We start from the raw sequence: 26,737 nt of genomic DNA, 5'->3' as shown, positions 1-26,737 counted from the left end.
GCTCATATGTGGGTGGATTTATGTCCAGATTCTCAATTCTGTTTTCATTGGTCTACGTATCTGTTGCTGTCCTAGTACCAGGGTGTTGTGACTACTGTGGCGGTATAATAGGTTCTAAAATCAGGTAGAGTGAGGCCTCCCACTTTCTTCTTCTTTTTCAGTAATGCTTTGCTTATCCGGGCCTTCTTTCCCTTCCATATGAAGTTGGCGATTTGTTTCTCCATCTCATTAAAAAATGTCATTGGAATTTGGATTGGAATTACATTGTATACATAGATCGCTTTTGGTAGAATAGACATTTTTACAATGTTAAGTCTTCCTATCCATGAGCAAGGTACGTTTTTCCAGTTAAGTAGGTCTCTTTTGATTTCTTGCAGAAGTGTACTGTAGTTTTCTTTGTATAAGTCTTTTACATCTCCGGTAAGATTTATTCCTAAGTATTTTATCTTCTTGGGGACTACTGTAAATGGCATTGATTTGGTGATTTCCTCTTCAGTCTTACACTGATCATACTTCTTGAGATGAAAATTTATAATGTGCTGAGTGTGAAAATAAGATACGGAGGAAATTTGTGATTCAGAGAGGTTTTTTATTCTTCTAATTCTTTTATTTTCTTAATACTGAAATCTTAATTTTACTCAAGTTCTTTACCATGCTTCATTTCTTCCACCCCAGCTGAACATTTTCATTCACTAGAAAGGCCTTGTTTTAATTTATTTGATACTTCATCATCAAAAGCTCCTTGACACTGAACTGTACATGTGAAGAATGGTGATATGGCAAACGTTTTGTTATGTGTAGATCTACCACAGTAAATTAAAAAAAAAAAAAAACTCATTGAAAGGATCAGAAAGGCATTGTTATAATATTCTCACCTTAATCAAAATCCTAAGAGAAAATAGGGCTGTGGAGAGGACCTTTACTTTCCTGAAATAGGTCTTTGTGTTTGGAATTTTTATTTAAAATGTTTTGTGGCAATGATCCCACTATGGACTGCATAAGAATAGTAAGTCATTCTTAACTAATCGCTTGGATTAATATTTCAAGACCTTTGTATGGAGATGGTTTATATGTGTACGTGATTTATATTTTAAGTAACAATAGTGTTTTATTGTATTTCTTTTTATGTTTTTCTTTCAGGAGAGAAATAGAAACAAACAATAACCATATGGAGATAACCCTGTTAGAATTACAACACTAATGACGTAGACTCTGGAAATGTCTAATAAGTCAAAGAAGACGTTGTTAAAGCTTTTTTCTGCTTAAGGTGACATCTTTGAACACTCTAACCACGGTGTTGACTCTTCTTGTACTGGTTTTCATCAGCGCGTCTGCCCTCATACTCTCACCAAACACACTTGAGAACTGTAACTTCGTCAAGCACTTTCTGTCCTGAAGCTTTTACCAGTATCTGCTGTCTTTTGTAATTATGCATCCTAGCTAAGGCACAGAAGACTGAATGAATGCAAGGATTCATTAACTCTTTGAATTTGTTAAATACTAACAGTTAACCATAAGAAGTGGTTCAATGATGTAAGAGTCACACTGCTTCAACTTTTTCTTTGTCGTAGTTTTTAAATTGTCAATTTTTAGCTGTTTGACAGATTAAAAGCAAAATAATCACGCCATATTTAGTCCTGGAGTCAAGTCTAAATGTTCATGTGGAAAATTATTGTAGTAAATTTTAATATGGCGAAGCAACCTTAAGCTCTATTTTAGCCAAATGAAACATAATCTGAAATTATATTAGAGCATTTCCCTTGTCTTCAAACTGTTTGGTGTAACAAAATACTGACATGCAGCCTGGTGGATTTCACCAGCCAATGCACATTCTCCGCCCCCCCCCCCCCCATAACGTGTATACTGAAAAATGTGCATTTGTCTGAGGAGTTATTTTGTTTGCTACCACTTAATGAATCTCAAAATTTTGAGTAAATGTACCTCAGTCTAATCAGACTTTTTATGACCTTTATAACTACATTTAAAACCCTTAATTCCTATTTCTGGGTGTTTGCGAGCCTGATTGCTATCATGAAGTAAAAATTTATTACTCTAGATATTCACTAGCAAAATAAACATAGTTCTTGTTTAGCAAGCATATATACTGTTCCTCCACTTTTTTCTCCAGCTTTTGCAGTGTCCTGGCATCCTTAAAATATTTGAAAATATGGCCTTGATCCATGGATTAAATCAGTATCTAAGTGAATGTGTTGATGTTTTATTGATCAGAGCTATATAAATGGGAATACAGCATATATCTGGGTATTCTTCTAGTTATCTTTTTCTAACATCTTATTTTTTTCATTAATTACATATCAACATTAATTTTGTATCTTGAAACAGATTGATTTTGTATAATTGAATGTGTCAAGCATCTGTATTAACTGATTTGATGGCATAAAGTTATGAAGATAATGTACTGCCCCTTACATTACTGTTCTGAAAGGAGAAAGCTGTATAGAAAGATGATTTGTTAAGGGTGAAAATAGCAATACAGTAGATCTGAATACCTTGATGTTTTGCATTATTCCACTTATGTTTACATCATGTTTAGAAATATTTTCATTTACTATGGTCTTTGGTCACCTCAGTTCAACAAATTAGTGACATATTTCTTTGAGGCTTTCATTTATATAATTTTTTTGTACAATGTTTTCTTAAAGTATGCAAATACTGTAGTCAAGTAAAAAAATTACAGTATTTGGAGATAACCATAGCTACTTCACAGTTCTTTGGTAGTCCCAGAACAGTTATATCAGTGTTCACTGAAGGGAACATCAAAATACAGTATATTACAAAATAAAGACTTTCTTAAAGGAAAATTGCACCTATTTTATCTTCTTAAGGGTTTAAGAAATAAGCCATGAAATCTTGTTAAATGTCTTTTAGCTATTTATAATGAAAATCGGCATTTGGGTATAGTCACGACAGCAATGTTCTGCGTCCCTAAGGTTAGATATATATATATATATATGTAGATTGGGTGTGTCAGAGATGACCGTTGTCACTCTGGAGGCCCTATTAGAGAAAACCGGAAAGGGGTGACCTTGTAGGAAGGATCTGAGTCTTCTCCCTGAAGGATCTCTTTTTCTTGGTGCTTATTAGCAACTCCGAATATTTTTATAAAAATCGTTACATTATAAATGGATTAAACTTGTTTAATTTGCAATAGGTTTCTATGTGAGAAGTGTCATGAACACTTAGCAAGTGAGCTGATTGCAGTAGTAGACTCAGAAATGTCCAATGTGATTGAATAGTCTGTTCATGGTGAGGAGTATATCCCAGTGCCTTTAACCTGAATTTCTAATCTTAAGTGAAATAGGTGCAGCATTCCTTTGGAAACAAACTTTGTTTTCTTTTCAATTGGTAATGTTGTGTTTTTCTCATTTAAGTTTTCTCCAGAATGCCCACCTTCTCTTCCTCCTTATTTTGTCAAGGTATTGCAAGATGTTTTTCCCCTAAGTGAAATTATCACAGGTTGTCTCAATAGCACAACTAACTGAATGTTTCTTAACTCCTGTAGATACCAAAAGGGAGAGAACCTTGGCTCTACAGGAGGCACATAAGCAAATGTTTGAATAACCACAAATTGAGAAATTATTGGCCCAGTAAATTTCTTGCTTAATGTTTTTCCAAGTTCTGGTTATGAATGTTTCTTATTAAAGCTATGTGGGTATTTTATTTTGAAAGGTATTATAGTTTGTATATTTAACAGTAAAGGGGAAAATGTAACCAAAATTAGTATTCTTTCTCTATACATGTTGGTACTTGAAGATTCCTTTAAAAAAAAAAAAAAAAAACCCAGGCTTTTCCTAATTTCAGTACTTAATTCCTTAATTTAAGTGATCTTTCTAATTCAAAAGCTGCGTTCTTTTTGAATACCATGCATGGGGGTTAAGCTGATGTTAAAACAGTTTGCAATAAAAAAAAAAAAGAATCAGCTTGAGTCATTTAATCATTTCAAGTGCATTTTGCATCCTTTAAAAGTAAGTTTGAGAAATTTAAGAGAATTGTGTTTTCATTAAGTTTTGCATATCTTTTGTTATGCCATGTAAATTCCCTTCTTTTTTGTATGTTTAAAGGGAGGCTATGATGAAATGATTAGTTCATTTACATTCACTTGTAGCAATTACATGGGAATTTGAATTTTGTCGTGTTTGGGTTTGTTCATTCCTGTGAATGATGGTACAGTTAGGTGAGATTTTCTGTTATGGTACCCAAACTCACCATTTGGTCCTCTTTAATCTTGGAGGGTTTCAATAAAAATTATTCACTCATATTTGTGTTCTTTCCATTTTATCTTTATAAATATGTATTGCCTGCCAGAGAGCATTATAACATTTTGCCTGCAGTATTATGGATTTCCTGATTGACATATCTTTAAAGTATAGATAGATTATAGAATTCATTCTAGTTTGGCTGTTTAAATAGAAGAATTAAAGAGAGAAGATAACAGTTTATCCTAATCTTTACCTTCTCAAATAAATTCTTGAATTACATACCCATAGTACTAAATTCAGAGAAAGTGGGTCTGGTTATTTTCATGTAGCAGTGGCAACAGCCATCTAATAACCCTGATTCCCCCACTTTTGGTACCAAAGAATGTTTTTCTAACAATCCGTACATAACTCCTTGGAATAGAGCTGGTTATTGATAGAATGAAGGTAGGTCTGATGGTGCGTTGACTAGTGCCAGGCTGTCTAGCCAAGGCACTTGTTCAGAGGAGGGAAAACATCTGCTGGCCTGTGACGAATGGTGCTCTACCAGCACACTGCCACATTTCAGAAGCCGGCTTTACTGGTCACCTAAAGGGAGGTTTTACATCTTACTAGCATACTTTTACTTGAAACTACTTATTCTTGGTTGGAACCCTAATTCCTAAACCAGCTCAGCGGCTTTATCTTGCTTAGTGATGCTAGGTTTAATAATTGTAGTCTAATGACTCAAATATTCTCACAGTCAGAAGTTAACTGGCCAGTTCAAGGTCTTTATCTTCACTTTCTAAACACAGTACTTGCTATGGTATATAGTCTTATGTGTATTATTTCCTTATGTCTCAGTACAGTAGGAGAAGCAGAACTGTCCGATGTAACAAACTCCCGTATGTGTCACCCACACATAGTAGTGCCACTTTAATCACAGTTTACTTAAAAAAGTCCACCAAATTCAGAATTCATCTACTATCAAATTTGAGTTACCTGTACAATGTTGGGACTAAACGTAAATGAAAAACTGTAAAACAGCGTACAGGGAAGATACGAGCATGGAGTTCATAACACTAGTGGGTTCCCCCACCTTTTTTAAAACTAAATATCCACCCCCAGCACTCCACTTGCACCTCCAAAGACTACTCCTTATGTAGAACACACCCTTAGAGACTTATGTACTGGAATGTCATTTCAAAACTTCATCGAATATTTCTAACTGACAATGTGTAACCAAACTGGGAAGTACTGTATAGGGAAAGAATTTAGAATTGGCAGTTTAAAGACCCGACTTCTGGTTGTTACATCTAACTGGTAGGTTGACACGGGGAAAATCATTTCCTTTCGTTGTTGGCATTTTAATCAGTAAAACCAGGAAGCTGCAGGAAAATGCATCTAAGGGTACTTTCCAGTTCTGAGATTTTGTAATTGTGATTTAAGTAGTTAGCTTTGTGGACTTGTTCTAGCAGTGGCAGACATTTGTTCTTTTGAAAATATGTTAAAAAACCAATGTAAGTTTTAATAATCATCCTTTATTTTATTCAGAGTATTGGTACCGAGTATCCTGAATCATTTCATGACTGAACCTGATAAAATGTGGCCACATTCCCTCCAGTGGGTTTTGAAATGTAGTAATAGAAAATCTTCGTCTTTAGCACAATTACTCGTAAAGAGAAGCAAGAGAATGTGTCCCAGAGAAATCCAAGTTTTGTTTTTCTTCTGCCACCATTTCACATTATTGTTGAATTTTGGGGGGGGAAACTACAGAAAAATGGAGAAAATGTTACATGGAGTTACCACATACTCTGTACCTAGTCTCCCCGATTATTAACACCTTACCATAGTGTGGTATCTTGGTTACAAAGTTTACAGAACTTCTTACTTTCTACCGAATGTTCATTTTCTGTTCCAGGATCCCATCCAGGATATGACATGACGTTTAGTTGTCATTTCACAGACCCCTCTAGGCTGTGACATTTCTCAAACTTGTTAGGAGCTTGACAGTTTTGAGGAAGTACTGGTCAGATATTTGGTAGGGTGCTCCTCTTTTGGGGTTTGGTGTTTTTCTCATGGTTAGACTGGGCCCAGGTGTTTTGGCAACAAAAGTCATAGCGGTAAGGTGCCATTTTCATCTGATACCAAGGAACGTATTAGGTGCATGATCTGTGACTTGATGCTGACCTTGATTCCCTGACTGAAGCAGCATTTGCCAGGTATCTCCACGAGAGGTAAAAGTATTCCCCCATCTCCCCTCTGCCTTCTTACTGTGCTCCTTGTGAGGGAGTCACTGTGTGCAGTTCACAGTAAAGAATGGGATGATAAGCTCCCCCGTATCCTTGTATTTTTGGAAGGGGAGTAAGGGAATCTTACTACTTAGCCTTCCTCCAGCAGGCCTGTGTGCCAATACACTTTTCTATTTGCTTCTCTGTGTTAAAACTCCGCAGTTGCTTTCCCTTCTTTTTGACAAAACAGTCGTATATAGGAGGAATTCTAATGTAGACTTCTTCCTATTCCTTGAATTAATTGTACTTGTGTGTATAGAGAAGCAATGATTTTAATAAGGGGATTGTAGATGTAGTAATAGAGATTTAGATGGTGGCAATAAAAAAAAAATCTTATCCAGGAACTGAGTGAGCAGTATGTTATAGTTGGAATGGTGCTTTTTTTTTTTTAAAGTGATTTACGTAGGTTGGCATCCTTTTACTGATGGAATTCTTTTGATGCACTTCTGAAGCTGCATGGTATAATGACTAAACATATTTCTAAATGACACATACGTAACCAGAATGGAAATTACAGTTGTATAGGGGAAAATCCAATAGACCTGGGTTGGAATCCTAGGTCCACCTTTGCTCTCTCTAAGCCTAGATAGATCTCATGGATTAAAAAAAATAACAGATTTTACCTAAAAAATGAAGTAGTATTCATTAAATGCTTAGCACAACTCCTAGACCCATGGCAAGCCATTAAATGTTAGTAGCTACAGTAAACCTGTGAGACCTGGAACCTGTGTAAGGTGGAAATCCGTTGGAGGAAAAACTCAAATATTTTCCACTAAAACAAGAGATGGGAAAGTGGTAAGACTGCACCCTGTCAAAGGAGAACTTGAGAGACCCGGAAAAACAAGGCAGCCCTGTCAAGTTCTGGCTCTCATAGGTTTCACTGTACTATCTTTTGTATCTTATGGAAAATTTAGAGTTTACTGATTGCCTTTAAAGGTTTCTTAGAGTAATCTTTACTGCTCAGATTCAGCTTACCCACTACCCACCACTGCCATTGGGTCGATTCCGACTCATAGCGATCCTATAGGACAGAGTAGAACTGCCCCAGCTTAGGCATTGTTAAAAGTGCGTTACTTCCAATTCATATTGCTATACCATTCAGATCTTGAGAACAGTTGCTGCCTGAATAAAACTTAAATTAACATTTATCTGTTTTTGCTATTCTTGGTTTCCAGTGCTTTCAGTGACTGTCAGCCATGCCGCTTCTAAATAAGTAAAATTGTAACAAATTACTTTTTCCTGCTAGAGCAAACGACAGAACCAAAGGAAAATGAGATTAAAAACAAAGCAAATGGGGAATAATAGAAACCTATAAACAATAGAAGAAATTTCCTGCTGTGCTTGTTAAGAATGCCTGGAGATATTGAATGCCATTTAAATACACAAGTAAATTGTAAGAGCTTCATAATGAATTTTTAGTAACATTTTAAAATGGAAATACTAGTGTGGGTATATTTACCTCCATATTTTACCAGTGAAATCATGCAACTTTAAAAGGAAGGGATATTTGTTGTACTCAAAATAAGATGACAATTCTAATCTATATATTCAAAGGAAAATTATATCTTGAGATTAAAAAGTTTACAAATGAAACAAAATATTAGCTTCAGCATAATATTGTTGAGCTATTATCCCCAACAAATGTATTACGCTTATTTTTTCTGCTTGGGACTTACTGGATTAACTGTCTCTTTGTTTCCTTGGATCCCTGGTGGCATAGTGGTTAAGTATTTGGCTCCTCACCAAAAGGTCAGCAGTTCAAATCCACCAGCAGCTCCTTGGAAACCCTGTAGAGCAATCCTACTGTGATTCCAACTACGATTTGGAATCAACTCCTCAGCAATGGCTTCTCTTTCCTTCATTTTCTCTGTCAGGCTCCCAACTGCTGGAGCACAATTAACGTTAGCTTTGTTCAGTATGTCCATGCACTTTTGAGCCCACCTTTCAGTTTGTATGCTTACCAAGGGTCATTTGTGCTTCTTTTAAGCGTGTTTATTCCTGTTTTACTTGTTTCTTTTATGATGAAATTTAAATATGCAAACTAATGAACTATGGCTGAAAAAGGATTGGTTCTCTGAAAATGAAGTTGACTACTTTGAAAATGCCGGATAAAGGTGAGTTGTCTAAGTATAGATTAACAACTGTAAAAGCTTAAGGGGACTTCCTAAAAATGTAGACATTTGGACTTAGTTTACAAGTATTTTTCCAGTTCTCACTCCACTGGAAAGTCTCAGGCGATGCATTATAGGTTTGGTGCAGAGAAGAAAGACATTAGGGAACTCACATCAGCAGATGCCTATTAAAAGAAAAAATCTTGAACCTATAGCAAATGATTGGTGGATTAAAGCCTGTCTGTTTTAAATTAAAATGTTTAAGGTTTATATGTATCACTTTTTTATGCATCTACTTCGAGTAGGTTTCATTATTTAACACTTCGTTACAAACAAAATGTTTGAAATTATTCTTTCTAAAATCCAGAAACAGTTATTATCCTCTGCATTAAATAGGTTGGGTTGAACTTTTTTTTTTTTTTGCACATGGCTGCAAGTTTACACGTATATTGATAAAGCTGTTATCTTTGCAAGTAAATGCAATAAGGGAAAAAATGTTCACACCTACCATTTAGGAAATGTACTAGCTTTTACTAGCAGTTAAAGATTTAATTCAAGTATTTAAACTGTAAGAAATGTTTCCTGTATGAAATGTTGAGGAGAAGAAATATACCCATTAATAATTCCTAGTGTCTAAATGTAAAGTCTCTGAGACCATGTCAAGTCTTTGGAATTGCCTTGAGCAAGTCATTCCTGTTTTGTAAAGGCACTCCTTTCATTTCTCAGAGATACGTAAACTGATTTCCCTCCTCTCCTCCCATCCTCCATACTTGTTTTTAGTAAGTGTGAAAATGCCTGTGGAAAAGAAAGTTAGCCATTAAATACCTGTCTTGGGAATATGTAGCCTAGGCTTTTCAGCTAGCCTTGTTTTGTTTTCGAATTACCCACTGCTTTCCAGGCAATATTTAAAAGGTCATACATCAAACAAAGGGCATATGGATAGCACATGTGTATGCACAGCCTCTTCTTGCCCTTTTGTTCAGGCTTACAGTTTGGTGTGGAAACTCCATTCACAATGAAGTCACAGTTTGTGCTGTTGTCAAGGAAAGCCTCAGATGTGAATCTCTTTTCACACTACTCCAGAGTGTTGCATATCTCACTGTAGACACAAATTATCATGATTTTTGAGTGGTTTTAATAATCAGATCTACAGTCCCAGGTGTCTGGTCTTAATGGACTCTTAATAAATTATCAATAATATTTGTAATATTTAAATATACTTAATATTATACTTTATTAACAAGTTTGGCAACAAGCTTTTTAGTCTTAGGACCCCTTTACATACTTATGAATTATTAAAGACCCAAGGAGCTTTTGCTCATGCAGGTTATATCTATTGATACTTACTATATCAGATATTAAAACATTTTAAAACATTCACTGTCTCATTCAATAGAAAACAGCTGGATTTTCATATCTGCTTCAGGTTAAATCTATTGCAAATATCACTTGATGCATAAATGGCCAACTGATTTTTGACAAGTGTGCCAAGACCATTCAATGAGGAAAGAACAGGCTTTATAACAAATGGTGTGAGAAAACTGGATTTCCACATTCAAAAGAATGAAATTAGATGCTTATACCATATAAAAAAATTTAAATGGGTCAAAGACCTAAATTTAAGAACTAAAAGCATGAAAGTTTTAGAATATAGCGGTAAATCTTAATGACCTTGGATTCGATAATGGTTTCTTGAAAATGACACAAAAGGACAACAACAACAAAATAAATTGACGTTCATCAAAGTTAAAAAATTTTGTGCATCAAAAGACATCATCAAGAGAGTGAAAAGACAACCAATGGAACAGGAGAAAACATTTGCAAATAATTCCTCCAATAAGAGTTTAATACCCAGCATATATAAAAACTCTTACAACTCAACAACAAAAGGACAAATAGCCGAAGTAAAAAAATGAGCAAAGGACTGGAATAGACATTTCTCCAAGGAAAATATAGAAATGGCCAATAAACACATGAAAAGATGTTCAATCTAATTACTAAACTAAACCCATTGCTGTCAATTATGACTCATAGCAACCCTATATGACAGAGTACAACTGCCCCATAAGGTTTCCAAGGCTGTAATCTTTATAGAAACAGACTGCCACATCTTTCTTCCATGGAGCAGCTGGTGGGTTTGAACTTGGCAACTTTTCGGATAGCAGTTGAGCACTTTAAACTGCTGTGCCACTGTTGTTTCTGTTATCGTTAAGTACCATCGAGTTGGTTCTGACTTGTAGTGACCTTGTGTACAACAGAACAAAACACTGCCCAGTCCTGTGCCAACCTCACAATCTTTGCTGTGTTTGAGCCCATTGTTGAAGCCACTGTGTCAATCCATCTCTTTGAAGGTCTTCCTCTTTTTTTTGCTGACCGTCTCCTTTACCAAACATGATGTCCTTCTCAAGGGACTGGGCCCTCCTGATAACACGTCCAAAGAATGTGAGATGAAGTCCCATTATCCTTGCTTCTAAGGAGCATTCTGGCTGTACTTCTTCCAACATGGATTTGTTTGTTCTTCTGGCAGTCCATGGTGTATTCAATATTTTTGGCCAACACCATAATTCAAATGCATCCATTCTTCTCTGGTCTTCCTTATTCGTTGTCCAGCTTTTGCAAACATATGAGGTGATTGAAAATACCATAATTTGGGTCGGGCACACCTTTGTCCTCAAAGTGACATCTTTGCTTTTTAACACTTGAAAGAGGTCTTTTGCAACAGATTTGCCCAATGCAATATGTCATTTTATTTCTTGACTGTGGCTTCCATAAGTGTTCATTACGGATCCAAGTAAAATGAAATCCTTGACAACTTCAGCATTTTCTCTGTTTATCATGGTATTCCACCACTCCTCTGTCACGTGGCCTTACTGTGGTGGCTTGTGTGTTGCTGTGTTGCTAGAAACTATGCCACTGATATTCAAATACCAGTAGGGTATCCCATGGTGGACAGGTTTCAATGGAGCTTCCAGATTAAGAGAGGCTAGGAAGAAGGACCTGGTGGCCTACTTCTGAAAAAATTGGCCAGTGAAAACCTTATGAATAGCAGTGGAACACTGCCCGATGTAAGGCCAGAAGATAAGCCTCTCAGGTTGGAGGCATTCAAAATACAACTGTGGAAGAGCTGCCTCCTCAAAGTAGAGTTGACCTTAATGACGTGGATGGAGTCAAGCTTTCAGGACCTTCGTTTGCTGTTGTGGCACAACTGAAAATGAGAAGAAAGAGCTGCAAACATTGATTAATAATCGGAATGTGGAATGTATGAAGTATGAATCTGGGGAAATTGGAAGTTGTCAAAAATGAAATGCATAAACATCCATTATTGAAAAAAAGGAAGGATTTCATTTTACTTGGATCCACAATGCCCATGAAAGCAACAGCCAAGAAATCAAATGATGTATTGCATTGTACATCAGGTCATAAGGCAATGTGGGTCATCAAAAAGAGGAAGACCCTCAACAGGATAGATTGATACAGTGACTGCAACAATGAGTGGGCTCAAGCATAACAATGATTGTGAAGATGGCACAGGACCAGACAGTGTTTTGTTCTGTTGTACATAGGGTCGCTATGAGTCAGAACTGACTCGATGGCACCTAAACAACAACAACATAATGATACTGCTTATTGGTCAAGTTGTAAGGATTATTTTATTATCAATATTTTTTTATGTTGAAGTGTAATACATACTGAAGGCTGTAGTCTTTGATTATCATCAGTAAGTGCTTTGAGTCCTCTTCGCTTTCAGCAAGCAAGGTTGTGTCATTTGCATATCGAAGGTTCTTAATGTGTCTTACTCCAATCCTGATGCTTCATTCTTCTTCATATAGCCCACCTTCTCGGATTATTTGCTCAGCATACAGATTGAATAAGTATGGTGAAAGTATACAACCCTGACACACACCTTTCCTGACTTCAAACTATACAGTATCCCCTTGTTCTTTTCGAATAACTGCCTCTTGATCTATGTACAGGTTCCTCATGAGCACAATTAAGTGTTCGGGAATTCTCATTCTTTGCAATATTACCCATAATTTGTTATGATTCACACAGTCGAATAACTTTGTATAGTCAATAAAACACAGGTAAACATCTTTCTGGTATTCTCTGCTTTCAGCCAAGACCCATCTTCCAGCTTGAATTTCAGGCAGTTCCCTGTCGATGTAGTGACTAGGGCTCCTTTATTAATTATTCCAAAACCAAACCAAATCCATTGCTGTCGAGACAATTCTGACTCATAATGATCCTGTAAACCAAAAAATCAAACCCACTGCTGCTGAGTCGATTCCGACTCATAGTGACCCCATAGGACAGAGTAGAACTGCCCGATAGAGTTTCCAGGGAGCACCTGGCAGATTCAAACTGGAGCCTTCTTGGTTACTAGCCATAGCACTTAACCATTACACCATCAGGGTTTCCAACGATCCTATAGGACAGAGTAAAACTGTCTAATAGGGTTTCTAAGGAGTGGCTGGTGGACCTGAACTGCTGACCTTTTGGTTAGTATCCAAGGTGTTAACCACTCCTCCACCAGGGCTTCTTATTAGTTATTAAAACCAAAAAACCCAAACCTGTTGCCATTGAGTCAATTCCAACTCATAGTGACCCTATAGGACAGGGTAGAATTGCCCCATAGGGTTTCCAAGGACGGGCTGGTGGATTTCAACTGCTAACCTTTTGGTCATTTCATACCCACTCAGATGGCTATTATTAGAAAGAAAATAGCAAATGTTGCACAGGATGTAGAGAACTTTTAACTGTCATACATTGCTAGTGAGAAGCAAAGTGGTAAAGTTGGAAAACAACTTGGACGTTCTTCAAAAAGTTAAAATTGCCACATGAATCAGCAACTCCACTCCCAAGTTTATACACAAAAGAATTGAAAGCGGTGACCCAAACAGATACTTGTATTCAAATATTCATAGCAGTATTATGACAATGGCCAAAAATGCAGAAACAACCCAAGCAGCTGCCATCAACAGATGAATAGATAAACAAAATGTGGCACATACATACAGTGGAATGTTCAGCAATAAAAAAGAATTAGGTTCTGATACATGCTATGACGTGGATGAATCTTGAAGACATTATGCTGAGTGAAACAAACCAGACTCAAAAGGACAAATACTGCATGATTCTACTCATATGAACATGGAGATTATAGAACAATATCATTAATGTCACATGCAAGCAAAATTTTGCTGAAGATCATACAAAAACTGCTGCAGCAGTATATAGACGGAACTGCCAGAAATTCAAGCTGGTTTCAGAAGAGGATGTGGAACCACGGATATCGTTGCTGAAGTCAGATGGATTCTGGCTATGCAAAGGCATTCGACTGTGTGGATCATAACAAATTATGGATAACATTGCAAAGAATGGGAATTCCAGAACACTTAATTGTGCTTTTGGGGAAACTTTATATAGATCAAGAGGCAGTTATTCGGACAGAACAAGGGGATACTGAGTGGTTTAAAGTCAGGAAAGGTGTGCATCAGGGTTGTATCCTTTCACCATACCGTATGCTGAGCAAATAATCCGAGAAACTGGACTATATGAAGAAGAACGGGGCATCAGGATTGGACGAAGACTCTAACAACCTGCGTTTTGCAGATGACATAACCTTGATGGCTGAAAATGAAAAAGACTTGAAACACTACTAATGAAGATCAAAGACCACAGCCTTCAGTATGGATTGCACCTCAACGTAAAACAAAAACAAAAATGTGGAAATGACCCAAGCAGCTGCCATCAACAGATAAATAGATAAAGAAAATATGGACCAATAAGCAATATCATGATAAACTCAGAAACGATTGAAGTTGTCAAGGATTTCATTTTACTTGGATTCACAATCAACACCATGGAAGCAGCAGTAAAGAAATCAAAAGAGGCATTGCATTGGCAAATCTACTGCCAACGACCTCTTTAAAGTGTTGAAGAGCAAAGATGTCACCCTGAGGACTAAGGTGCACCTGACCCAAGCCATGGTAATTTCAGTTGCATCATATGCATGTGAAAGCTAGACAATGAATAAGGAAGACTGAAGAATAATTGATGCCTTTGAACTGTGGTGTTGGCGAAGAAGATTGAATATATCATGGACTGCCAAAAGAATGAACAAACCTGTGGTGGAAGAAGTGCAACCAGAATGCTCCTTAGAGGCAAGGATGACGAGACTGCGTCTTCCATACTTTGGACATGTTGTCAGGAGGGATCATTTCCAGGAGAAGGACATCATGCTTGGCAAAGTGCAGGGTCAGTGGAAAAGAGGAAGACCCTCAGCGAGGTAGGTTGACACAGTGGCTGCAACAATGAGCTCAAGCATAACAACCATAGTAAGAATGGCTCAGGACTGGGCAGTGTTTTGTTCTGTTGTACATAGGGTCGCTATGAGTTGGAACTGACTCGATGGCACCTAACAACAGCAACAACTCATATGAAATATCTATAATAGGCAAATTCATAGAGACACAAAGTAGATTAGAAATTACCAGGCACTGGAAAAAGTGGAATTATTACTTAATGGGTACAGAGTTTCTGTATGGAGTGATTAAAAAAAAAAAAAAAAAACTGGAAATAGATGATAGTGATGGTTGTACAACATTGGGAATACAATTAATGCCCCTGAACTGTATACTTTAAAATGGTTAGAATGGTAACTTTTGTTACAGATATTTTGCTACAATTAAAAAAGTTATTATAAGTTTCATTTTCCTTACCAAGGGCAAATTGACTGACAGTATTCCCATTTCATCTTTAGATTCTCTTCAGCTGATCTTCTGAAACCAATCTTTCCTTTTTTCTTCCCTCCTTCCTTCTGTTCCTCCCTCTCTCCCTCCCTTTCTTCCTCCCCTCACTCCTTCCCTTCCTCTCTTCCAAAATTGCTTTTGATTTTCATTTAAACTGGATTTTGTCTGGGTCAGATATGGTGGGGTTTCTTAGGTTGAGTGCTCTAGAGAAGCAACACCAGTGAAATGTGTGCGTGTGTATACACACACACACACACAGAGAGAGAGAGAGAGATTTATCTCAAGGAAATGGCTCACATGGTTGTAGAGGCTGGTAAGTCCCAAGTCCATGGGTCAGGCATCAGGCTGGAGGCTTCTCCTGACTAACGTAGCTGCGGGACTGTAGTCATGGAGGGGATGACAAACCCAAGATCAACAGGCCAGACGGCAGGCTGCTGTCTCATGGGCTGCACAGGCTGAGGACTGTAAGATTGGTAGGTAAGATAGCATGCTGCTGGCTCAAGTCGTAAAAACTGAAGGTCAGATGATGACAAGCTGGATGCAGGATCCAGAGCAAGCAAGTGAGCTTTACCAAAACATCCATTTATATATTGGATGCAGGCCACACCCCCTAGGAAATCCCCTTTACAACTGATTGGATGATCACATCAGATCACGTCATGGAGGATGACTACATCATTACATAACTGCTAAACCACTGAGAATCAAGGCCCTGCCAAATTGACACAAACTTAACCATCACGAGGGAATACAATATGATTTACCCTCAGATCACTTAGAATGCTGTGAAGGATGTAAGTGATCATTTAATCTCATTTTTGCAGTTCACTAATGAAAAAACAGACTGGGAGGCTATGACTTTCTCAGTCCCAGTTTATGACAGAACCAGGACTTTGAAATCAGATTTTCTAGTTCTCACTTCAAAGCAAAATACATCTAAATCTGTGTTTCAGACCTACCCTTGGTTGTTAATTGGCCAAACTGTTAAATGTCTCTGTCTTTTTATTTGTAAAACAGAATCCTTACTCAGAATTTTTCTGAGAATTAAATGAAAATGCACATGCTGGCATAGTGAAGTCTAGTGTTAGTTTTTGCTCCCCCCAACTCTTCTCATTAGCGGTCCTATCTATCTTCATGGAGAAAAACCTGCTCTTTTCTTAGTCTGGCTAGTGCTTTTTCCTTCTCTGGACTCAGCCATGTTGTTGTTAGCTATCAAGTTGACTCCCGACTCATGGAGATCCCATGTGCAACAGAATCAGACTGTTGTGATCCATATGGTTTTCTTTTAAGTAATAATTTATTGTGTTTTCAGTGAAAGTTTACACAGTAAATTAGGTTCCTATTTAACCATTTCTATACAATTTTTTTAGTGACATTAGTTACATTTTTCACAATGGGTCAACATTCTCTTTCATTGTGTTCTGTTTGTTTCATTTCTGGCGTTCTCTTTATCGTCTCATTTTTGCTTTAGAATAATTATTGACCTTTTGGTTTCATATAGATTTTATTTTTTTAATAGATCACTGTACTATGGGTAATATCCCTATAAGGTTTTCACTGGCTGATTTTCAGAACTAGATCACCAGGCCTTTCTTCCTAATCTGTGTTAGTATTCAACTATAGATCCTCCTTAAAATCATTGTTTTTTTTAGCTTTCACATGGCCAAAATTGTTTAGATAACTGATATTTAAAAATATTAATCTAATGTTTAGAGATTGAGTTTTCCTTTTTATTGAGTCATATATATTGCTTTCACTTCAGAAATTGAATCACTTTCTTAAAATTCCACTGTACCAGTGCCATTAAAAAAAAAAAAAGTTTAACCATAAAATGGTCATTATTCATGATTCAGAAGTGATGTTTCCAATTCTTGGTAAAGTGAGAAGGATTTCATCAACTGTACTTTTACAGCACTCAGCTCAATATGGCTCTTAATTGAATAATTACAAAAATAAAAAATTGCACAAACTGACAGCAGAGGGAGCTATTGAGGTTTGACTAAATTTTCTATTGCACTGGTAGAGGTTTTTGCTTTTTTTTTTTTTAAAAAAAAAACTATAGTATTTTGAATTAGGCTTTCTCAATTATCAATTATCCCACTTTATCATATTGGGGAATATACATGGACTTTGAGAGACTGCAAAAAATGAGGCATCTTTTTCAATCTGTCCCCTCCTCAGTCCCATTATCACTCCCAGCACTCCTATAAAGGTAGTTGATACAAGGAAAACAATGATAATTTTATGGCTGTTATTTTATAAAATTACAAAAACAAAGATATCTCTTTAGGGACTAAGGTGTGCCTGACCCAAGCCATGATATTTTCACTTGCCTCATATGTATGCGAAAGCTGGACAATGAATAACGAAGACAGAAGAAGAATTCATGCCTTTGAATTATGGTGTTGGTGAAGTATATTGAATAATGGATTGCCAGAAGAACAAACAAATCTGTCTTGGAAGAAGTACAGCCAGAGTGTTCCTTGTAACGAGGATGGTGAGACTTCATCTCATGTACTTTGGACATGATATCAGGGGGGACCAGTCCCTGGAGAAGGACTTAGTGCTTAGTAAGGTAGAGGGTCAGCGAAAAACAGGAAGACCCTTGATGAAATGGGTTGACACAGTGGCTGCAACAATGGGCTCAAACATAATGATTGTGAGGATGGTGCAGGACTGGCAGTGTTTCATTCTATTGTACATAGTGTCGCTCTGAATGGGAAGCGACTCAAGGGCAGCAAACAACAATAACAACAATTTTAGAAATGGGTTTATCCCATTACCATCAATCTTCTTGGTCCTCAAGGTCACCTGCTCTACAGGCCATTGCCCTAGTTGTGTTTTTGTCAGGTTCCCTGAAGACCTCTGCTGGGCTTCAAAAAGTCTTATAGGGATTACTAGCATGAAAACTGTTGCTCTGCCCTGCCTGCAATTTTATGTGGTGGACTGTGAGACCACAAAGGATTACCATCACAGCATTTTATGAAAAGTGCTCATTAGGGAGGGTTGTATCTGCACGAGATCTGGTGTATATGTACGTGTGTTTGTTTGTATGTGGATGGGTGGTTGGTGGTTGGCAGGAGTGAAGCAGAAAAGTTCATTTCAGGCCTTTCTTCAGCACCTTCTTTATGCCACATCCGTGTGTCTGACGCTGTGCTACTGTTTATATTTTTCTCTCTCCCTGTTCTTCCCCAATGTCTCCTAACTGGTTTCTCTGCCCCCAAGGTCTCACTCAAATCTACCCTCTACACCTCAGCCATTGCAATTATTTAAGCACAATTCCAACTTCCCCTTTTAGGAATTTCTTCTGTTGTGGGTAAGTGCACACACATACACACACACAAAAGCATGGATACATAGGGATACTCCTTGTGGCATTATTTGTAATAGAAAATTTAAAAAGGGAAACTAATCTGTCTAAGAAACAAATTGTGGGCCTTCTGTACCATGGAATACTACGTAACCATTAATGCTGATATGAGAAGATTTTAATATATTTTTTTAAGTTAAAAAACTCACAGTAGTGACCACTAGGGGTGGAGACAGCATGGTGCTATAGACAGAAGCACCACACTGTTCCTCCACAACAAACACCCAAAAATAAGTAAGTAAAACAGAGGTAAACGTCAATCCTGGAACCCTAAAGGACAAATGAAGAGATAAAGAACTCAGCCAAGCACCAAATGGAATAAGAAGCTGACAGAGAACAGAGAGTAAGAAGAAATATGTGCAGAGGTCCCCTATCAGCTAATGCAGCATGGGTGGGCCATCTTGGACTCCTGTCAGAGATCAGTGGACAGGGAGTATGGGAAAGCAGCTTCACAGAGCTCCCAGCAGGAGGCAGAGCACCTGGTAACCAGTGATACATGCTTTCTCACCTCCCATGCTTCTCCTCCCTGCTCGGTTTACGCTGCTTCCTAGCTGGCTGTGGTTGTTCAGCCGGCTGGGAAGTGCAGGCTCTATGTCACTTGGGTTTTCCCCGCCTACATTGGAGATCGGTGGACAGGAAGTATAAGAAAGCAACTTCACAGAGTCCCAGCTGGAGACAGAGCACCTGGTAACCCATAATATATGATTTCCCACCCCTCACCCTTCTTCTCCCTGCTCAGCCTCCACTGCTTCCTAGTGGCTGCAGTCTCTTGGCCAGGAGGCACCAGTTCTAACTCCATGCCAGATCCCTCAGTGCCATTTCTATGTCACTGGTGTTACTTTTTTCTGCTTCTTTTGTTTTTTTCCCTGCCTCTCACTGCCTCCCCCTCCTTTCTCTAGAACACCTGGCTCTGTGTGCCATCTTTGCTTCTTCTTGAAAGGCTGTGAAGTGCTGCTTGGCTGGGGAACTGCTTCCCTGGTCTGTGCCGCCAAGTTGGTGGGATCTCTGGGGACTTTCTTCTTTGGTTTGGTTTTGTTCTGTTCTGTTTTGTTCATTTGTCTATTTTCTTTTCATGGCTTGGAAGTCCCTTCTAGCTGGGCTGTACCGTGTGGCTTGGGAGCCACTTACCGTATTTGTGCAACCACGTCAGTGGGATACCTGGGGGCATTTTTTTCCCTCCTTTTTTCCTTTTTGTCTTTCTTTATTTCTCAGCTTCTCATCTCACTATACTTCCCTTCACTTCCTGTCTCCTGAATAGCTGGTGATGTGTGACATCTCTGCCTCTTCTAGCCAGGCTGTACTGTGGGGCTTGGGAGCCACTTCCCCGGTCTTTGCAGCTGCACCTGTGGGATCCCGGTTTTACTTTTCTTTGTTTTCTTCTAACACATAGTTATTTTATTATTATTATTTTCTCTTTCTGTTTTTTTCCATGTCTCAGTTTCTCATCTCTCCCTCCAATGGCAAGCTCCCTTAACACTTTTTTTTTTTTGGCTCCTGTTTGTTTCTTCTCTCTCTCTTCTTTCGAATACCTATCTTAGCCCTACACATCACAACCTTCCCACTCGTTCCTGCCTACCTGCACCATGCACTGAACATCACACCCACAAGCAGCACAGGCATGGCCTACCAGAACCTGCCATGCACTGACTCCTGGCCCCCCTCCGTGGCTCTAGTATGTGCCACAAATAATCCATCCCAGTCCCTCCCCTTCAGCTGGACCTGCTCTGCTGCACCATAGCTGAGCAACTGGCCTTGCTCATTGAACAAAGAGGTGAAAAGTATCATGCTCATAGATGAACGAACAACAAAGAACACACAGCCTGCCTGCTCAGACATAACCAAATAAAACAAAAAAACAGGACAAAATAAACAAATCTACCATAAATGAAAGAAGAAAGTAACTACTGAATGTCCTGAAGCCAGCAGATAATAAAAAACAAAACAAAACAAAAAACAGGACAGGATGGCTCCAGTAGGCATCCAAAATAAAACACCAGCTGACTTTCCAGTAGAAAAAAAGACACTAGAACTACCTCATAGGGCATTTAAATCTCTAATATTCTGAGCTATCCAAGAGTTGAAACCAAAAGTAGACAAAAACAAGGAAAATTCAAATTCATGCAAAATACTGACAAAAAAAAAAAAAGGAAAATAATACAGGAACAAAATGCCAAAATAAATTCACAACTAGAAATTATACAAAAACAACAATTAGAAATCTGAAAGATAAATGACAAGGTTTCAGAAATGGACAGTGTCAGAGAAGGGCTGAGGAGCAGGTTTGAAACAATGGAACACAGGATCAGTGAAATTGAAGAAAAACACTTGAATACAACTTTGGGGAAAAATCAGAAAAAAGAACAAAGAAAAATGAAGAAACACGGAGAATTATGTGGGACAAAAGAAAAACAGAGAGGACACAAATAATGCAAGAAATGAAATGGGGGACATTACAACAGCCCCAACTGAAATACAAGGATCTTAACAGATTATTATGAAAAACTATACTCCAGCAAATTTGAAAACCTAGGCAAAATGGACAAATTTCTAGAAACACACTACCTACCCAATCTAACACAAAATGATGTTGAAAATCTGAACAGACTCATAACAAGAGAAGACATTGAAAAGGTAATAAAGAAACTCCCAACAAAAAAAAGCCCTGGTCCAGATGGCTTCACTGGAGAATTCTACCAAACATGCAAAGAACAGCTTACACCAGTAATACTGAACTATTTCAGAACACAGAAAAGGAAGTGATACTTCCAAACTCATTCTATGAAGCCAGCTTAGCCCTGTTACCAAAACAAGACAAAGACACCACAAAAAAGAAAATTACAGACCAATATCTCTCATGAATATAGATGCAAAAATTCTTAACAAAATTCTAGCCAACAGAATTCAGCACAATATCGAGAAAATAATACACCATGACCAAGTAGGGTTCATATCAGGTATGCCAGGATGATTTAACACTAGAAAATCAGTTAATGTAATCCACCACATAAATAGGAGGGGAGAGAAGAATCACATGGTCATCTCAATCAACATAGGAAAGGCATTCAACAAGACCAATACCCATTCCTGATAAAAAACTCTTAATAAAATAGGTATAGAAGGGAAGTTTCTCAACATAATAAAGGGCATTTATGCGAAACAAACAGCCAACATCATTCTCAATGGAAAGAGGCTGAAAACATTCCCCTAGAGAACAGAAACAATACAAGGATACCGCTTATCACCACTCCTATTTAACATTGTGCTGGAAGTCCTAGCTTGTGCAATAAGGCAAGAAAAAGGAATAAACAGTATTCAAACTGGTAATGAAGGAGATAAACTGTCCCTATTTGTGGATAATATGATACTATACATAGAAAACCCAAAAGACTCCATGAGAAAACTACTGGAGCTAATAGAAAGATTCAGCAGATTAGCAGGATACAATATAAACATACAAAAAAAAAAAAAATCAGTTGGATTCCTATACACCAATAAAGAGAATGATGAAAAGGAAATCAAGAAAACAATACTGTTTATAACAGCCCCTAAAAAAGCAAAATGCTTGGGAATAAATCTAACCAGGTATGTAAAAGGCCTATACAAAGGAAACTACAAAACACTAGTGCAAGAAACCAAAAGAGACCTACATAAATGGACAAACATACCATGCTCATGGATAGGTAGACTCAACATTGTGAAAATGACAATTCTACCCAAAGCAGTTCACAAATACAATGCAATCCCAATCCAATACCAACAACCTTCTTTAAAGAGATGGAAGAACTTATCATTAGCTTTACATGGAAAGAGAAGAAGCCCTGGATAAGTAAAGCACTATTGAAGAAGAAGCAGAAAGTAGGAAGACACACACTACCTGACCTCAGAACCTACTACACAGCTACGGTAGTCAGAACGGCCTGGTACTGGTACAATGACAGAAACATTGACCAATGGAACAGAATTGAGAACTCAGATGTAAATCCATCCACCTATGGTCACCTGATCTTTGACAAGGGACCAAAGTCCATCAAATGAGGAAAACAGTCCTTTTAACAAATGGTGCTGGCAAAACTGGATGTCCTTCTGCAACAAATTGAAACAGGACCCATACCTCACACCATATACAAAAACTAATTCAAAATTGATCAAAGGCCTAAATATAAAGCCCAAAAGTATAAAGTTCATAGAAGAAAAAGTAGGATCAACTCTCGAGGCCCTAATACACAGCATTTACAGGATACAAGCCATAACCAACAACACTCAAACTCCAGAAGATAAGCTGGATAACTGGGATCTTCTAAAAATTAAACACTTATGCTCATCAAAAGACTTCACCAAAAGAGTAAAAAGAGAACCTACAGACTGGGAAAATAATTTTGGCTATTACAAATCAGACAAAATCTAATCTCTAAAATCTACAAGAAAATCCAACACCTCTACAAAAAAAAAAAAGACAAATAATCCAATTAAAAAATGGGCAAAGGAAATGAACAGGCACTTCACCAAAGAGGACATTAAAGTGGCCAACAGACACATGAGGAAATGCTCTCAATCGCTAGCCATTAGAGAAATGCAAGTGAAAACCACAATGAGATAAAAGTAGGAAATCACAAATGTTGGAGGGGCTGTGGGGAGACTGGAACTATTATGCACTGCTGACGGAAATGCAAAATAATACAACCATTTTGGAAAATGATATGGCACTTTTTTAAGAAAGCTAGAAATAGAAATACCATATGATCCAGCAATCTTACTCCTAAGAATACATCCTAGAGAAATAAGAGTCATCACATGAATAGACATATGCACACTCAGGTTCATTGCAGCATTGTTCACAATAGCAAAGAGATGGAAACAACCTAGATGCCCATCAACAGATGAATGGATAAACAAACTTTGGTACATGCATACAGTAGAGTATTATGGACTGATAAAGAACAATGATGAATGTATGAAGTATTCCATAATATGGATGAATCTGGAGATCATTAAGCTGAGTGAAATAAGTCAGTCAGAAATGGATAAATATTGTATGAAACCAGTACTGTAAAAACTCATGAAAAGGTTTATACTGAAAAAAAAAAAAACTTTGTTGGTTACAAGGGAGGGGAGGGGTGGGGATGGAAAAACACTAAATAGACAATACATAAGTGGTAATTTTGATGAAGAGTAAGTACGCAATACTGGGGAAGCCAGCACAACTTGTACAAGGCAAGGTCATGGAAGTGCCATTCCAAAAACCAAACCCAGTGCCTTTGAGTTGATTCTGACTTATAGTGACCCTGTAGGACAGAGTAGAAGTGCCCCATAGAATTCCCAAGGAATGCCTGGTGGACTCGAACTGCTGACCCTTTGGTTAGCAGATGTAGCACTTAACCACTACACCACCAGGGTTTTCGAAAGTGCCATAGACACATCCAAACTCCCTGAGGGACTGAATTTCTGGGCTGAGGGCTGTGGGGAACATGATCTCTGGGAACATCTAGCTCAACTGACATATCGTAGTTTATAAAGAAAATGTTCTAATTCTTCTTTGGTGAGTAGTATCTGGGGTCTTAAATGCCTGTGAGCAGCCACCTAAGATACTCCACTGGTCTCACCCCTTTGGAAGCAAGGGAGAATTAAGAAAACTAAAGATACAAGGGAAAGATTAGTCCAAAGGACTAATGGACCACAACTACCAGAGCCTCCACCAGACTGAGTCCAGTACAACTAGATGGTCCCCCACTACCACCACTGAGTGCTCTGACAATAGAGGGTTCCAGGCACAGCTGGATAAAAACGTAGAACAAAATTCTAATTCACAAAAAAGGACCAAACTTAATGGCCTGACAGAGATTGGAGAAACCCTGAGAGTTTGGCCCGGACACCCTTTTAGCTCAGTAAAGAAGTCACTCCCGAGGTTCATTCTTCAGCCAATGCTTAGACAGGCCCATAAAACAAAATGAGATTAAAGGGGCACACCAGCCCAGGGGCAAGGACTAGAAGGCAGGAGGGGACAGGAAAGCTGGTAATAGGGAACCCAAGGTCAAGAAGTGAGAGCGTTGACATGTTGTGGGGTTGGTAACCAATGTCATAAAACAATATGTGTACTAACTGTTTAGTGAGAAACTAGTTTGTTCTGTAAACCTTCATCTAAAGTACAATAAAAAAAAACAAGAAAGAAAAGAAAAAAAAAAAAACACTGAAGGGGGGGAAACTCATGGCACATATAGTGGTCTGTACCATTAGTTTTAAAATTTAATACATAATTTAAGTATAAGATTTATACTTCATTTTAATGCACAGTTTGCATTTGAAATTTAAAACAATTTTAAAATGATTTTATGGAGAAAATTTCTGGAAGTATGCACAAGGCATTACTTCTGAAGTATGTTGTTTGACTTGCTGGATTTGGGAGAGGAAAAAGGGGAGAGTTACTTTTTGCCTTATATCTTTCTTTGGTTTAAGCTGTCTACCAAGAGCTTATTCTTATCATTTATAAGCTAATTTAAATGAATAAATCTACTGATCTTTCAAGATTCAATTCAACCTTCAGTGTCTTCCTGAAAACTTTCATGATTCTGTGGGGCTGACTTAGATGGCGTTCCTTTGTGGTCACTGAATTATAATCTTCTTTTCTACTTGAGGCAGTTTAGCATAGTGGAACCAGTAGGGTCTTTGATGTCAGGGATACTCGGGTCAAAACCATGGCTCAGCCACTTATCCACTGTGTGATACTGACATAATATTTAACCTCCCTTTAGCCTGAGTGGGCACTTTGATGATATTTTTGTAGTAGGGGGCAGAGTGAATATATGCATTGTCATAATATAATGACCTCAATAAGAGGGAATGTGTATTATTATTATTAAGAGTGGGGATTTTTTTTTAAATCCATTTATACAGGCTTGATACTTTATTGAATAAACGCACTAATGCATAGTACTTTTTATACCAAATTTTTCTTCTGTGGTGCGACAATATTCTAGAATTCTGTATGAAGTTATACCTGTACTATGTCTGGTTCCCTCAAAGGCATGCACTCAGCTAGCTATTTGGATGAACAATCTTGATTACACCTTGATACCAAAGCTTGCTGGCATTTTTCAAATGGACTTCTAGTGGCTCACCTAAAAGGGGAGTCTCATGGTGGCATTCAGGCACCGTGTCAGGAAGAGCATAGTTGTAGAAAATTCGGAGTGAAGATTTGGCATTCTCAAGTCAACAATAGAGGCAGTTTCTAGTCATATTGCCCAAAGGACCAGTGTGGTTTGTGTTTTATCTGGCCACCATGAAGCAGAGAAGAGCAAACAGTCAAGTTGGTGCTGCTACTGCATCATAGATAGTGGGATGTTGTTGTTGTTGTCATCAGGTGCTGTCGAGTCATTCCAACTCATGGCGACCCTATGCACAACAGAACAAAACACTGCCCAGTCGTGTGCCATCCTTACAATCATTGTTATACTCGAGCCCATTGTTGCAAACACTGTGTCAATCCATCTCATTGAGGGTCTTCCTCTTTTCCACTGACCCTGTACTTTGCCATGCATGAGGTCTTTCTCCAGGCACTGATCCCTCCTAAAAACATGTCCAAAGTATGTAAGAAGCAGTCTCGCCATCCTTGCTTCTAAGGAGCATTCTGCCTGTACTCCTTCCAAGACAGATTTGTTCGTTTTTTTTGGCAGTCCATGGTATATTCAATACTCTTCGCCAACACCACAATTCAAAGGCGTCAGTTCTTCTTTGGTCTTCCTTATTCATTGTCCAGCTTTAACATGCATATGGTGTAATTGAAAATACCATGGCTTGAGTCAGGTGCACCTTAGCCTTCAAGGTGACAGCTTGACTTTTCAACACTTTAAAGAGGTCCTTTGCAGATAGTGGAATGGTTATATAATTTTAACAGCATCACCCTCTCTTATAAATTACCTTTTTAAAGGTACTTCTTTTATACTGCCTTTTATTACACTTCATTTTAAAATTTTAAACAGCATTTGCCCTATAGTAGAGACTAAAAAAGTCAACACAAATTTTT

At 37.9% G+C, this 26,737-nt stretch overlaps 1 protein-coding gene across 7 annotated transcripts in view; it reads left to right on the top strand.

Annotated features, from left to right (window-relative positions):
* YTHDF3 (YTH N6-methyladenosine RNA binding protein F3) overlaps nucleotides 1–4,277 on the top strand; it is a 52,258-nt gene extending 47,981 nt beyond the window's left edge. For all 7 annotated transcript variants that reach the window (XM_049853724.1, XM_049853723.1, XM_049853725.1 and 4 more), the window contains one exon: nucleotides 1,141–4,277. In XM_049853724.1, coding sequence (XP_049709681.1) covers nucleotides 1,141–1,164 — 24 coding nt within the window. In that variant the 3' untranslated portion in view covers nucleotides 1,165–4,277. The remainder of the gene's footprint in view (nucleotides 1–1,140) is intronic.
* Nucleotides 4,278–26,737: the final 22,460 nt, after the last annotated feature.

Source organism: Elephas maximus, chromosome 15 (genome assembly GCF_024166365.1).
Source record: "Elephas maximus indicus isolate mEleMax1 chromosome 15, mEleMax1 primary haplotype, whole genome shotgun sequence".
Taxonomy (NCBI): Eukaryota; Metazoa; Chordata; class Mammalia; order Proboscidea; family Elephantidae; genus Elephas; species Elephas maximus.
Note: the sequence above shows the minus strand (reverse complement) of the source record. Positions and strands in the feature narration are given on the sequence as shown.